Below are 16,692 nucleotides of genomic sequence, written 5' to 3'. Positions count from 1 at the left end.
AGGAAACAAATATTTACAACATAAATTAGAATATCATTCATAATGATCATTCACAGAAGCCATTAGGAAAAACCATGGCTTACAGGAAACTCTTAAAGTTGTAGATTTTTTTTTTATTTTTTTTTTCTTTAAATGTGGTGCTGGGACTTCCAGCTGCTCTGCTAATGCTTTCTACATTACCACAATGTGTGGGGAAATACTGTCTGCCAATAAAAGATTGAATGAGTAGTCTGTGTCTAAAGTAGCGCAGTGCATTTCCAATGAATGGAAAAAAAATGTACTCAAGTAAAAACAAAATGTATAAAGATAAAAATAATGTCAGGATTTCCAGAAATTAAACGTTTTCAATATGGCTGTATAACTTTAAAAGTCAGTGCAGTTTTACGGGATACACCTCAAGAGGTCAACCTACAGGAGCTTCGACGATTACTGGACTTGATGCTTGGAGTTGGGAATGTCCAGTTCCGGTGTCCATCAGAACACTGTACAGTCCGGCAGGGATCGTCAGGATTTGGTAACTTGCCGATTCCATATCTTACTTAGTTTTTTTTTTTTCTGAATAGAATGTCTCGCTAGTCTATGTGCACTTAACTTTTCAGGTAGTTATTTGTGTATTCATTAGGATATAAACTTTTGTTTGTGTTCTTCTAGTTCCTGTATCAAAGAGAGCTGGGTAAAGCCAGAGTGGTGACAGTTTTATAATGACTGACGGATGCAGAATGCTCATTGTCTATGGGTTTTTGAGGTTGTACTGTCCCATATGACGTAGGAAATGGAAGGACATCTAAACTATTGTGAAAATAACTGTCATAAAGGATAAGTGCACTACTCTAGAGGTGTACAGTTTCGATGGCCAAAATTCAGTAAAATATCAATGTTTAAGTTCCAGAGCAATAACTAAGCACTGTCATGGGAATAAAATTAGCACCAAATAATATTTTCTATCACAAAAATCTGCACAACATAGGGAGCTATGACAATTATCCTAAGATTTGTATTATTTAAAAAGACAAAAAAACAAAATTTTCTTGGTCTTCTTTTCTTGTACGTACTAAAAAAAACACCCTGCAAAAGTGGGTTTCATCTAGGCTGGATTAAGCGGCAAAGTCCCGGTCACAATGTTATTTTTTCTTTGAATTTTGTAAAAAAGGTTGCGTCTGACCCAAAAACGAAAAGGGTTTCTTCTTTGCTCCATGAACAAGGCTTCCTTCTGAAATGCTCCTAGGTAGACGTCTCTGTGCTCCACCATTTGTTTTGGAGGCTCCTGCAGGGAGGAAGGATGAGTATTATAACATTTAATTATTTGCAATGTCATCTGTTAACCATGATTCATTCATAAGTTTGAAAACACTGTGCTATAAAGACCACACAATGACTGGTGTGTGTGCATATATATATATATATATATATATATATATATATATATATATATATATATATATGACATTGAATACATTGATGGGGTTTGGCAGTACTCACCTGCTGTTTTTCGCACTCTCAATGCCTTGTAGTCCAAAGGCAGATCCTGTTTTACACGTTTTGCCACGGGAACTATGGTGTTTTCATCCTTAACGTTATTACCTGCAAGACTTTAAGGCAATAACACATGAGTTAGAGATCCTAACGCCTTAGTGTTTTGTTTTTTTTCGTTTTTGTTTAAGGTGCACTAGAACTAAAACAAAGTTGCAGCAGGTAACTATTTTTAAATTATAACAAGAAGGTCATTTGGCAGAATTTAACTAGAAAAAAAAAAGTCAATTGCTAATCTGTCCTTGTGATGGAGGTTCATTATCCATATTGTATTACGAGAAAAAAAAAACTGTAAAGTTAGCTAATAACGTTAATAACGGACGGATTTGGAGCTGCCTGTGGCTGCTTGAGAAAAAAAAGTTACATATATTTCTACAGATACACCGTTATAGCCACACAATATCCGTTAATGTAAGAAGGAAAAAAAAATGGCAAAATAATAAATCCAACTAAAGCATTATTAAATTTATGGGTATGGGGGGTTTGTTAAATTACCCAAGAGAACAAAAGAAAGTTTGAAAATACCATTAATTGTAATGAACAGTATTTGTTTTGCGGATAGGATTCAGATTTCAGGTTATTTATAGGATGTTATGGGATTTCAGTAAAAACGTCGCACTAAGTACCAATCTCTAATTCAATCCAGCAGCGAGACTCTACGGTTGGAGATTTACAGCCTTACCTTAATAGCTTTCGCTTTCTTTCGGCAGCTGATGTCATTGCCATGTAGGATGGCTTGTCGCTTAATTTTCCAGGATTTTTGCTAAGCAGAGACGGAAGCCCAAGCCTGTAATAAGAGACATGGCTGTTTCATAGTCCCTCCTTTCTAGTAGGACGTTTGCTTTGGCAATATAAGTCCAAAACAAGTACTCTGGTTCACAAAAAAATAACTTGTTCCCTTTGTAAAAATAAATACCAAACTATAAAAATAGTGATTTTGTTAAGAATGATTTAACCCTACATCTAATAGAGCTCTAATAAAAAATACCAGGCTAAGCCTTAAAGCCGCTGCCACTATTATAGAGACATACACAGGGTTGCCGTGAATTCACAAACCTCCGAGGAGGAACAAACCCAACAAGCATTTCTTCCGCTAATGCTGCTGGACTCTACAAAAAGGCACATGGCGTGCTTTGCGGATCACCAGGAAAAACCAGTCGATGACTGCTCCTTTAATTACATCCTAAACGTCTAAACCACTTAGAAACGATCATTCTCACCCTTTCCAAATCCACAAACTATATATATATAAAAATGTAAAAATTTAAATTCCGTAAACAAGATCAAAATATCAAAAATAAAGGGAAAAAGAATATTTCTGGCTATCCTATGCAGGATCCTGGCCATGCATGCCAAGGAAAACCAATAATTAGTAAATGCATCCAACTTTTAAGTAAACCGAGCTCCACGCCTTTGGTGGTAAAATACCTTTGTAGTACATCGCTGCATTGTCCCTTGGGATTTAAGTCAGAAGTCACTTCGCTGTCGTCTTGAGAAAGGATGACAGTGGAGTTCATGTCGCTCTGTTCCAATCCAGCTGTCATATGGAAGGTAAAACCCATGTTCTGGCTTTCTTTGTCATGAGCCATGAAAGCGGAGGAACTCTCACTTTTCTCTTGTAGGCTAGGTATTTTCGTCATTTTCCTTGTCTGGTTTTCAAGGTCCTGAGTGGTGGAGTTTGTGCGGATTACACTTTTTTCTTGTAAACACGGGATTTTTGCTACCTGCTTTAGAATGGCCCTGGTCTTATGACAACTTTCTGGGGTGTACACAATAGGGGCAAGTTCACCACTGATTGAATCGTTCTGTTGGGCGTTTTGGGAAACTTCAAGACCTCCTGCAGGCAGCGGCGACTCCATTAACTTCCTTCTTGTCTTTTTGCGAGGAACAACATTGTCAGAGGTATTATGGGGGACATTTTCTTTAAATTCTTTTGAAAGGGCAACAGTAAGAGCTAGAACGAGAGATAAAAACAAAAACGAATTTAAGATAAAAACGTGTAGAAAGCTGTCACTTTCTGAACTGGGTTTGAATGGGACCCCAGTGGCTTTTGTCAGCAGACAGATCCTGCAGAGTTTGTTGAAATAGCTTAGAGACCAAGCTGTCGAAGGTCAAAAAAGCAAGCAGCAGTTATTAACGAATGAATTAACCGAGGTTGTGGTTTTGTGGCAGGGTTCTATTGAAAGTAACTTATAATTCTGTAAATCTCAGCGGTATAAAGGCACCCGTCAGGTTCATGTAATATCCACCCTTTGGTCGACATATAATAAAAGTGTACCTTATCAAACTTTACTACAGTATTAAAGAAGCTCTAGTACCCAGGAGCATATTCTGGCCAAACCTACTAAACCACGGCCTAATATAGTAGGTTTGGAAGGAGGAAGTCCTGCTTTACAAGGGGGCTTCCTGGTGGGCTGCAGCTCCATGGGCCGGTTGGGAGGCTTGGAGATCTTCCTAGTGACTTAGCCACTTATCTGAAGTATCACTGACTCAAGTTGAGCGACTGGAGGTAAAGCGCCAAGTTATGATGTCATGTCCCTCCGGACTACACACACAAAAAAAAAGACAAGCAGCATGAGGAAGAAGAAGTAGGTCTGGGGCGCTAGGCTGGATCACACCTATGTCCCCTGCTTAAGGACGGTACTGCTGGTTCCTTAGCCTTTGGTACCGTGGGCACATATGTAGCAGTGTATTCCAAACTATGACCTCTGCCAAAGCAAAGGAAACCTAAAAAGCCAGAACCACGTAGAAGACAATGAATGAAAGCTTCATTGTTCAACTTTTACCAGTTTATGCACTTTCACTTTCAAAATGTGATATAAAACACGTAGAAATGTATAAAATCTTTAAAAACTTTAAAATCGAGTCAAACCTAATCTATAAAATGTGAGATACTTTCCAGAAATTACCCGGCAAGTAAATGCAATGAATGAGCTTAGATTTTAAACTTCTGTAGAAAGGTAAAACACAAAGAGAATGACATTCAGTTAACAGGCAATAAATCATTAAGCGCTACTAAAATATTATCAAAAACAGACCGCACGGCTTCAGTAAAGCGGCTCCCTGACATGCGAAAGACATTTACTATAAATTTACGAGTGTTTAATATTACCTTTTTGTACAGCGTTTAAGGTGATATTTCAGAGAGAATTTACCAAGTAACTTTTGCAGACCCATTCCTACACTTTAATATAATAATATAATTATATCAGTAATATAATTGTAATATATTACAATTTCAGACACTTAGCCCGTTCTAGGTTTGTAAAATACGTGGTTTATAACGGAGCATTACTAGGCTAGAACGCCGAATGACAATTCGATCAAATCCCTAATTTATGAATATTTTTTTTATGATCTGAATATAAAATGCCACCAATAATTTAGTAGCAAAGGCCATTAATCACATACTGTCACATGCCAAGTATTAGTCATACGTGCAGTATATCTGTTGGATACGAAACCTGCCTTGAGTAACTATGGCTACCCGTCTATAATGTCAGTAACGAGCAGAGTGGGTGATCGTGAAGCCCGTGGTCTCTGTGGTAACCTACATTTGCGCAACTAAATAAATATTAGGTCCATAAATCTATTTCTCGCAACGACTACGAGAGCACCATATTGATAAAAGTATTCGGTTTGTAAAAGTAAGTTTACGAAGAGCAAATGAGGATCAATTGGAAAATCTTTCAAACCATCCGTGCAGCGTCTACAGAAACTATTAGCTGGTCTCATTCCGAGGCTGAAGGTAGCCACGGGTCCTAAAAAGTTCTGCTATTTAAAAAAAATAAAAAAATAAAAAATAAGCTGGTTCAGCGTAAAATTTGTTTACCGTATGGTTACTAAAAAAAAAAAAAAAAAAAAAGGTTTTATAAATAAATCCTTATAACATATGAGAGGTTATACCAAAGTCAGACCAATTCTTCATTCTTGACCAGCTATGTGGTCTATAACTTGAATGGAGAACAATCCTCTGCTGTCTGTATCTAAATTATCCCCAAATCTTGTTACTTGGTATTCCAGAATACACATGGCCCATGTCCTTACAGTGCGAGTTTATTCCCATATTAAAATGGAACACTCTAGCCCTGAATTACTCATAACAGCGTGTAAACAGGTGCGTGCGTCACCTTGTAAATTCTCACTTTCCCATCACTACTGAAAGCAGGAAGTGTACTGAAGTATGCTTCCTGTATTAGAATAGCGGCAGCCAATCTCATATACACTAACTGAACGTGGAAGCTGAAGCAGTAAGTGTGTGATTGGCTGCTGCTACTCCCATTGATTTCAACTGAAGTGTAGATTTCACCATTTGCAGGAATTGTACTTTAGTATGCTCCCCGCTTACCCTTCCTAGTATTAGCAGAGGTGGGCGAGGGAGAAAGAAAACTAGCCAGGACAGGAGACAAGCAGTAGAACACAATAGTGTTTGTGCTAAATGGACTCCAATATGGATTATACAATAAAAGAACGTTGCTAGTTCAGCATTATTCTGCATTACTCGTATAACGGCAGTAGATTCTATAGCTATACTAGTTATACGCTAGGCTTAAACTATATGTACGCTTTAGGTACCTCATTAACCAGAACCGAATCCTAAAACGAGCACGTAAATGGTCCAACTACACGTTTAATAGACCCTGAACGCAAAGTTAAGGGAAACATTTTGTTCTAATGATTAGTTTCTGATGCTTTGTTGCGCACGAGCAAATTCCCTCGCTGGTTCGCTCGATGAATAGGAAAACAATTACCATTTTGCACAGAAACTCGACACCTACATCAGGCATAATTAGTTCTACGAGGCTAAAGTACAACATTAGTGAGTGCCATTAATGTATAATGCATGATGATTGCAGTTAGCAATCTTTTTTTTTTTACTATGTATCAGACAAGAAATAGAGTATATATCATGGTAGTCGTGCAGAAAGATAACAGAAAAGAATAGACTCCCCGTACATTCCAGTAACGCCTTGAAAAATAAAAATGGCCGCCCGACACAAGCACATATCATCCTCACTAACTGTTGCTTGGCAACTGATATATTCAACGTCACAGACTTATACAGGGAGCACTCCTAAGTCTGTCCTTAAAGGAACTCTTCACGGTTCCTTTATCAGAAATATATGAACCCCTCCAGCCATACCCATTTCAGCAAGATGGCCAGTTGATCTAACGTGCCACTGACAAAGATGGCCGCCGGCGAGGTTCAGGCCATAATGGGGTGGGAAACTTGCCAAATGCAGGAACATGTAAGCTTTATCTACCATAGGAACAGCCACCTTAAGTTGCCCTTATCAAGATTTGCACAATTAGGATATTCCTCCCCATTTGTTAAGTTACTGCCCCCTTTTGCTGGTAGCGGATTCTCAGATATTTGGTAACTGCAGGATAAAGGGAGAGAAAACTTATTATGATGCTACTTTTGCCATCGATTTGAGACACCGCTCTACTTTTAAACTATTCCCGAAATAATTAGGGAAGGAAAAACACAAGCAATTGTTCAATAGAGAATTTAGGCTTGTTAAAATATGTCAAAAGATGACATTTTAACATTTTGAGGCAGACTAATTCTCGGTATTTTGCTATTAAAACATGAGTTCTGTAATCATTTGCAGTTTTTCTGTGTTTTCAATAAAACCGTCACATAAAATATTTGGCTTTGATTAAAAAAAAAAAAAAAAAAAAAAAAAAAAAGAAAAACCAAAACCAAAACACAACTACTCTATTCCCTGTAAAATAACTATTATAACTCTTAATTGAGCACACATTGCTGGTGCAGAAATCCTATGGGCAGTCAATAAAATGTAGTTCTAAAAAAATACCAATCTAGGTTCCTACCAATTACACTAAAAAGTAAAAAAAAATAAAAAAAAAATGAAAAAAAGACAGCCATGGGGGAATTCATTCATTACTGAAATCGTGTTTGTCGCCAGATATAGACTGAAAGGGTTGGGAGAAAGTAGCCAAGAAATGAACCTCGGTGCGTTTGTTGACAAGTGAAATCCCAGCAATTATCCTGGATATAAAATATGGATCTGTAAATATGGAATAATGGCCGCCGTTTAACAGGTGGCCGGTGTCTTGTAATTTCCGTGAAAAGCCCCGCTTCCGTTCCCACATCTTGAATGGATTATGAAACAAGAGTCCCCTCACCAAAAAGGTCTAAATAAATCGTAATATTTGTCCATTGTTAGGAAATTTGGAAAGGCCGATGGGGGATGGGGGTGTAAGTTTTTCCACTCCTTACAATACGATATAAATATGAAACATAATGTTTTCTTAATCTATCCATAATCCTGATTTTAAGCTCTGTACTTGGGCTAGTAAAGACCCCATCACATTCCACCATTACTATTTTTTTTTTTTATATGACATGCAAACAACTTGCGGAGTCAGAATTTTTACGAGTTTTAAAGTGGATTTATCACGTGGGAAACTTTTTTGCGTTGCTGACAAACTTCAAAGATCTTGTACCTTCTTAAACTAGTCCTCATACTCCTTTGTATGTAATTTTTCCTCTGGGTACCTCTCGGGGTTTTCGGTAAGTTTAATGGCAAGTCCAGATCCGGACCTCCTTGCTCACGTGTGCCTACCAACCGAAAAGTACCCCCCAAAGGCCAAAATGTACATCTGGAGGAAATAACCCTTACATTTTGGTTCTGGGGAGCCTTGTGGGCAGCATTACACCCGTATGCCGATGGTGAGGTGTCCTCTGTAATAGTGTTCAAGAGTTGTTACTCTCCCAAGTGTGCAGGACAGGGTATTAAGAAGTGGTCCTTCACTGCTTGAGCTGGTCTCTTCTTCTTTGCAAACATAGATGTTCGATGTTAAAAAGGTTTACGTGTAATTGTACACATTTCTGCAGCCAAACTATGTGCTTTTCCAGTTTTTATATGTATAGTTTTATTGGCCCAATAAAGCGAGCCTCATTTTTTAGGGCACATAAGGAAGGTTTTCACACATCTGAGTGATCTATTACATATTATACTTTTCAAATGGGACCGTCTATGTGATAGTTAGTGAGAAGGTCTATCGAGTCAACTGCATTAATCTCTTTATATTTTGCCATCATCTATTACATGAAAACAGATAATGAAAATCAAATGTGTATTTGCTCAATTATAAGATTGTTTTCCCCAAAAAATAATTTTAAAAAAATCTGAAAAAGCGACCTTGTGTTATAATCCAGGTTGCCTTCTATTTGGACCTCAGATCCGCAGCTCCCTCACTCATGCTCCCTCATGCAAAAACAGTAGTTTGGAATTTTTTTACCCCAATAGGGTCACCATATTCAAGCATTTTCTTTTTTTTTTCCTTTTCTGGTGGGGGGGGAATCATTGTCTTATAAATGAGCAAATACGGTATTATTTCACTGAACTTTCTTACTTGGTCTTTTACGTCAGCAAGGGGTACTGCAAACAAGACACAGCAGGGTTTAATAAAGAGATAAACGTAAAGACAAAAGGACCTATCCATGGTTGAATACCAAGACATATGGCAAACGGCTTAAAACAATCAGCAGCCAATCTGAATACATCCGAGAACGTAAGTCGGGACCACGCAGGAGAAAAGCGGATCGTGATTTATAATTTTATTTTGTAAATCAGCAGAATTACATTAAGAATGGGGAGATGAAGGGAATGTGTGAAGGATGAACTTACTTTGATCTGCTACAAAGGGCTTAGCATCCATTGTGATTTCACTCTGTGCATTTATCTCTCCCAGTACCCGGGATGCCTCCACTCCTACAAAAATAAAGGAAAGGGAAACCCACAGCAGTAAATAATAATGTATTTAATAACGGAACTGGTCACACAAACGCAAGCAAAAACAATTGAAACATAAGAATCTTTAAAAAGGGAAAGTTTGATTTCACACTTAGTCTAAATGTTTTTTTGTATCTAGAATTTGTTTGTGGTATTTAAGAGTAAACCTTCATGATAGGCGAGCACGTGGTGTAGGTCTGTGCCAATAGTTAACAGGGAAAGAAGAAGAGCGAAGGAAAATAAAAAAGAAAAGCAGAGAAAGAAGAAGCTCTATGAGAATTAACACCCGCAAAAGAATGGTTTATAATCTCAAAGAAAATGTACAATTTTAACATATTAATACTTCCACTTTTTATGGCATTGTACAGTAAGTTTTAAAACCACTTAAAATATTAGCAGTTGTCACATTTGTGTTAAAGTCCAAGATAACCTTGGAGTGCTAAAAACACCCAACGCGTTTGGACTACAAGGCTTCTTCACGTTTGTAGCATACAGACCTTAAGGGAGAAGGAATGGAATAAGAAGCCAGGGAAGAAAACAAAAGGAGAAAAAGAAGGGAAAATCCAAATATTTCAACATATGACACAAATATAGTCTGAGATAGGCTTTCGAGAAGCCTAGAAGCCAAAACGCGTTGGGTTTTTAGCACTCCAAGGCTCTACTGGACTTTAACACAAACGTGACAACTGCTAATATTTTAAGTGGTTTTTTAAATGATTGTACGATGCTATAAAAAATATTTTAAAGTATTATCAAGTTATTAAAAATTAGATTATCTTTGAAAGTATAACCCGCTGCTTATGTGTTAATTAAACGTTCGCAATAATTTTATATATCTTCATGATAAGCGAGACATCTATTTTCTAGTAATGACTCATTTCCGTGAACATTGAGCATCTTAGTGCCCCAAATAGTTGAGATAGATTGCTTACTCTCAACATTGTAACTGTTTAGTTACCAATACAAACGGTAGCACCTTTGTTCAGAACCGGTTTAAATGTAAGCAAATTACATAAAACTGCCTATAGATTGGGCTTTTTTTTGTCAACCTGTGTTATGGCTTCAAAGATATTTCTTTAATAATAAACCTCATGGAGGCTGAGAGTAGGCTGCAGCTCGTGGCAGATTTGGGTTTTATTAATCCATCTCCTGTCCTGAAGCACTCTATTTTCTCCATCACCCACCCATACAAAGGCTGGACCAGTGGGTTTGTTTAATGTACAGAACTGTAAACGTAGAATTTTGGGGAAAATTCATCTTCATTTCCCTCCTGATTGTGTTACAAAGAGAAGGGTCACTTACGGCATGTAGTTGCTTGGTTGCGCATCAAGGTGGGGAAGGATACAATGGTGGTTATTTCTGGAGCATCCGGTCTGCCTGGGTCTTCTAGAATTGTCTGGTCTGCCCAGACCACGGCTTTCTCTCTGTGAACCAAGTGCTCGATTTCTTGATACTCGGCCTCTACGCTTGCGTCTGCTAGGCCCGCCTGATTTAATATTAAATACTGTTTTCGCAAAGACGGCAAAAGAGCATTTAATAACCTGAGACAGAAGAAAGAACATTGGAGTTTACATCATTGACTTCTGACGTACAATTCTATTACACTGGAAAGAACGTATTATGTATGAGGGAAAGAGGTTAAATATTTATGAGCTGTTTAAGAAAAAGGTTGAGCGTTCCTAGCATGACCTCCAGAAGAAAAAGTGGCCTCGCGGCATTAATTTGAACTGGCAGAAATTGGTTACTACGAATAATATGCTCTACAAAGTAAGGGGAGCGCAGACCATGACTAATGTAGCCAAAACTTTATGTAACAAAGCACTGTTAAAATGTAGCATCGCAAGATGTTTCCAGTCAATCGTATTATAATTAATTAGTAGCGGCCAAGTGTTAGCTAGTCTATGCAGACAGAATAAAATAAATATAACAAGGATGACAGCAAATATAATATTTCATGCAAAATGACTAAACATTAATGACTGGTCAACTCCCGCTTGGGAAGTCTACATTCACGATTTCATACATTAAATTAGTAATGCTATGCCTACTGTGTGCCTTAAGTGTATTTTATATTTAAAGATGATGATCTGCTTCATCACTTTTGGAACTAAACTCAGTGTCCTAAACATCAACTTTTGAATTCCCCAAACTTAATATTTTTGGGGATCATTTTTGGGACTCATTCTGTAATAAGCGTTGCCATCTTCCGAATCGTCCAGGGAACGCCTGCCATGTGACACAAGCGTGGTAGCTTCTCATCTATGTCTAATTCTAGAACACTTTTCCAGGCAGCCCAGGTACTAAGATGGGGTGTTGCATTTAATACAGAACCCCGATACCCAAGGATGCTGAAGCATGTGCACAATTTAGGCTGGGCTGTATGTGTGCCAAAGGACAGACCGGGCACGGCTTTAGTACTCCATCCCTTTCTGGAAAGCAAATCTGGGTCAGTGTGCGGCATGCTATGGCTAACTCCTTTACTCTTCATACATGGGCTTCCAATGCATGTGCACATATGTACTATCCCATTTATTCCGCCTCACTAGGCTTCCGGTAACAAAAGGTGGAAGCCGAGAGAGTAAGTATTGCGGAGGAACCCATTTGCAAATAAAACAAAAAAAGCTGTAAAAAGGTAATATCTCAATATACACCTACTTTTCATTGTAGCGATTCTCTCGCTCGTGAAGCGCTACCAGTCGAGTCATGTGATCGATCTGTGCCCTCAAATCCTTGACTTCTAACTTTAAGTGGTAACACTGCAGTTCTCTGCCAAGCTCCTGGGAGAAGAGAAATAAATTCATAAACCACGGACTATGTTATTTTTTTCTATACAGATGCAAGCAACGCATTCATCATCTTCCGCGGACGTACATCATGGAGAGATTATAAAATACCCGACTACTTCTAGGCCTTTAAAATTAACTACTGCTACGGATAAATTATTAACGAAAATGTCACAGGAGCTATTTATAGAAAAGGATCATGGCTACTTTGCAAGAGAGTGTTATGAATTATTAACAATTGAAATCTGTGAAGAGTTTAGTAGCGCTGGAAATTAACATAAAAATAGAAACATCAGAAGGGCAAGACGAAAACGCCAAACAAAATTTTCCATCTGTAGATGGTTTTGCCAAAAAGATGAAATGCATAAATAAAGCTAAACGTACATAAACTAATAGTGACTGGCTCATTGCTTGGGATCACCAGGGGGCTAGCTGCCCTATATACAAGTTTAAACTTCAACACTGCAGTTTTCTTTGCTTAACCATGAAATAAGATCTCCTTTTCATGTTCTGGCCGACGCCAGCCACTGTTAAGTACAAAACGTCACCTATTGGATTGTCGAGAGGTGACAATAATAAGAGAATTATAGTTTTTCATATTATCAAGGAGTATAGGAGTGCCACGACGGAAATATTTTAATTTATTTGGAACACCTCTACATAGGAAATAACTAATTAACTTCTTATAACAAGAGCTCTGCCCTCAAAGAGAATTCTAAACGGGGAATGACAGTTTTCACGTTGATGCGTATTTTTTATGGTCTGCTATTCACTATAATTTTGACTTTAGATGACGGTTTTAGATGACCAGGAGTTACTGTGTTACAAAGCACATTTTATGACCATGACAATTGGTATGAAACATTTACAAATAGGTCATGTGCTGGAGGCACCCATGACCTTGAGGGTACTTGGCTTGTTGGAGAACCAATGCTGCCAAAGAGAGGATTTGATCCAGTGTAAAAATAGGTAAATGTAGAGGTATACATAGTTAGCAGATGAAAAATACAATTGAGTACAGCTAAACTACCTAAATAGTTCATACAGAATGTACAAGAAAAAGGTTCCATTTTCTAATCAAGAATGGTAATGGTTTAAGGAAACCTAGAACACAAAACGAGCTTTAAGGAAGTACCTCTGGCATCTTGTTTTCCTGACCCAACAGTCGCATTTCGTTTTCCATGCGGTTAAGCCAGTTTGTGTTCTCTTCAAAACGCTTCATCTCCTCCTCCTTTCTCTTCTGAATGAGCACATTTTGATTTTTGAGAACCTGTAGCCTGTGATCTCGCTTACCAGTGGCCTGAAACACAGAATCCATTGGACATACTTGGTGAGGAGCATGCCCAGAAGAACATCCAGTATCCTCCGCTACTTTTCCAACAATTTGGCACATAAAATATCTACTGTGCTTCTATATCCTACACCATAGATCACCAACCAACCTGTGGAACCTTGTTTCCAGTGGATTCCTTCTGACATATTTCTCATTTGCTTCCTAGTTTGTTGCCACTTACATACTGTTTCTATAGCAAAGTCAATTAAAAAACACGGGACACAGCTGCTAGGCTAAACTTGGGTATCATTTTTTACATGGTTACATATTGTAACCATGCGCTTTAAGTCATGGTTGTGAACATTCCATAAAAGTTCACAAATCTGTCATTGGGTGGTTTTCCCATCATTTCTAAAGAAATAAGATATTTCTCTGATGGTAAAACACAGTAAAAGGTAAAGGAAGTGCCATCAAAATATTTTGAGGTCATAAAGTCAAATAAACAATTATATATTACACACCAGTTTTCCACTAGATAAGAGATACTAGAAGTTAAGGCCATATGGCATTTAATCTAGTTAAGCCTTTTGACATTTTTTAATTTTTACACAATATGCAGATCTTGGCACACTGAAGAGCCAGAATTTTATCATGACATTATACTCTGAATAACTCACCTTTACCGTCTTCTCCAGGGAGCTAATCATTTGAATTTGTTCGTGGTGTTGCTTCTGGTAAAACGTTTTAAGTTCGTTTTCTTTCAGACGCAGTTCCAAGTTGAGGTACTCGGCTCTTATTTCTCCTCTGTTTGTAAACAGAGACACAAGAGTCTCTCGACATCTACAAGAAAAAAAAAACCTGATAAACCAGAATGTACAATTCTCCTGATTCTCAAGCACATCTGTGGATAAAAGCACCCAGGCATGCCATACAGAGATGATGGGTAGGGGCAAAACAAAGGATGACAAAATACATAGATACCAAAAACAAAACGGGATTTACGTATGAAATAAGTTTGGAGACCTAAAAAAGAAAATCAGGAGACAGTACTGGTTCTTTTGATCTCTATTAACAATGTGATCAGCCCTTTTTGATAGGAATTCAGCAGGGCTGCAATGAAGTCAACCTTGCCCAACAAAATGCATTTATTGTAAGTAGTCTTCGCCCAGATGAAACAATGTTATTGTAAAGAACAAGAAAAGGGCGAGTTAATTCAAACCAATGTTTTCCTTTTTGTCCTCAAAGTGTTTTTTGAGCTTTTGCAGTGTTTTCCAAACCAGAGTGAAAACAGGCAACGAACAGCGTTCGGCTGAAGCCTGGGGACGCGGAGAAACAGCTCAGACCCCAGCTGTGCCGCCGTGCTTACGTGCAGCAGTAGGTTTTAATGAAAGTTGCATGTCGTAGACTGTAAATCGCAGTGCAAACCCCATGACGTGGCTGGTGATGCGGCGATCTTTAAATATTAATAGAGAAATTCTCCGGCTCTTTGTGATCCTGGCATGTTGTGCCAGCAAATAACTTTTTATCGCCCACCTCAGCAGCACTGTGTTAAAGGGGGAATCCTTATTAACTATTAAAGCTCACACTGTATTGAGCCACAGAAGTTATAAAACCTGTAAGCAGGTGCAGACTCTCCAACAGCCAGAGGTGGGTGGGTGGACAGTGTGTGTGTGTATAATATATATATGTGTGTATATTATATATATATATAATCACCTTGTAATTTCAGACTGTTGCTGGCTTGATTGAAGTAACATATTCTGCTTGTATTGGTCAGATGCAGAGATCTTTGTGTCTTCGTAAGCTTTTAGCTTTTCTTTTAACATGGCAATCTGAAATTAAAAAAAAAAACAATTAAATAAACTTCCCAGGAGTCAACAGCCTTCTATGTCCCTGGAGATGAACCATTTGCACCGGCCCATTGGCTTTTAGAAAGTACGGCTCGTTGATATGAGTTGGTTGGTTATTCCCCTGACCCACGGTAACTCAATATCGGTCATTTATCTTTCGAGAATCACGAAGAGCGTTACTTAAAATGCCCTCTACAGCAAAATGCACAGTTCACAGGACCAAGATATAACTACTATACTATAATTATTACTGTGTTAATACCCAATACAAGGTGTCTACAAAGACCTAAGATTTAAAGTTTTGCCACTCCATTGCCAAGACCATAGATTCACCCGCACAATCCGCACAGAACAAAAGACGTGTTTTGGCATGGGGGTGACCGTACCTCTTTCTTTTGCTGCTCACAGATCTTGACATATTGACTGATGTGGCTGTCCAAACTAACCACGTTACTCTTTACCTGTTAAAACGGAAGAATATAGCTTGTTAATTTATAATTAAAACAAATCACAATTGCCATTCATAGTTCATATTAGGGCTTCTAGTGCAGAGCTCCAGAAGCCTCTAACAGAAAACACGGAAATACAAGAACACAGGATTCCATGTCATTAATACATTTCATGGTTGCTACGGTCATAAGACCGCATTCTACACAAGAATCGTTCATTAAAGCGGGATCCCTGACTTTAAGGAAATTAAGTATTAAATTAGCTGAAAACATAAGATTAATTTAAGATATGAAGGCATTCGAGACAATTGGATATTACTACTTACTGAAGATTTGATATCCTTTGCTCGGTTGGCGTATTTGAGAGTATTGTAAGTATCATCGTATGATGCTGAAGACGGACTAACGGCTGCGATCATGATGGTGCGACAATTCCCACCCAGCGAATCCTTCAGTAGACGCGTGAGCTTGCTGTTCCGGTAAGGGATATGCTGTTTCTTTGCCTAAGAGGACAAGCAAAGCATAAGGAACTCCAAATGTTTACGCTTTTTTAAAAAAATAGAACAAAATGAAAGAATCTCATGCATATCCCCCGGTTGCATCTATTTCTATGGCGTGATAATAACATTATTCGTGATCATTATTCGTGGTCATTGCTATTTTACAGGTTGACTGGTTCTTTAAGGTGGGGATTGCCTTGTTTAGAGGTCCTCATTCCATCTGAAGAGACCTCAGAGATCCCAAAATCTTAGGGGCGTCCATATCTTTTCTCACTTTGATCCATTGAAAGAGGCTTCAACTAAAGGCGTCATATTCTCTTTGGCTCTACCCAGCTATATAGCCATTTTATTTTATAATTTTCTATTATATTCTAAATAGTTTTTACACAGGTACATACGTATGAAAATAATAACCGTTACATGATTGGGTGTCACCTATACCGGCCACTAGAAAAACCAAATGATTAAAAACACGCGATTACTACGTAGTGCTATGAGCATAGATACACTGCATCAATCCTTACTCAAGAAATAGCACCGT

General features: G+C 38.1%; 1 protein-coding gene across 1 annotated transcript in view; it reads right to left on the bottom strand.

Moving 5' to 3' along the window:
* Positions 1-864: 864 nt before the first annotated feature.
* Positions 865-16,692, bottom strand: part of KIF18A (kinesin family member 18A) — a 29,233-nt gene continuing 13,405 nt past the window's right edge. Inside the window, exons 7-18 of the mRNA XM_053449071.1 lie at positions 15,978-16,154; positions 15,589-15,663; positions 15,069-15,184; positions 14,030-14,192; positions 13,215-13,379; positions 11,952-12,073; positions 10,599-10,837; positions 9,192-9,275; positions 2,959-3,484; positions 2,213-2,317; positions 1,480-1,589; positions 865-1,264 (exon numbers count right to left, since the gene is read on the bottom strand). Coding sequence (XP_053305046.1) covers positions 1,122-1,264; positions 1,480-1,589; positions 2,213-2,317; positions 2,959-3,484; positions 9,192-9,275; positions 10,599-10,837; positions 11,952-12,073; positions 13,215-13,379; positions 14,030-14,192; positions 15,069-15,184; positions 15,589-15,663; positions 15,978-16,154 — 2,025 coding nt within the window. The 3' untranslated portion in view covers positions 865-1,121. The remainder of the gene's footprint in view (positions 1,265-1,479; positions 1,590-2,212; positions 2,318-2,958; positions 3,485-9,191; positions 9,276-10,598; positions 10,838-11,951; positions 12,074-13,214; positions 13,380-14,029; positions 14,193-15,068; positions 15,185-15,588; positions 15,664-15,977; positions 16,155-16,692) is intronic.

Source organism: Spea bombifrons, chromosome 10 (genome assembly GCF_027358695.1).
Source record: "Spea bombifrons isolate aSpeBom1 chromosome 10, aSpeBom1.2.pri, whole genome shotgun sequence".
Taxonomy (NCBI): Eukaryota; Metazoa; Chordata; class Amphibia; order Anura; family Pelobatidae; genus Spea; species Spea bombifrons.
This window is presented reverse-complemented; position numbering and strand designations above follow the sequence as displayed.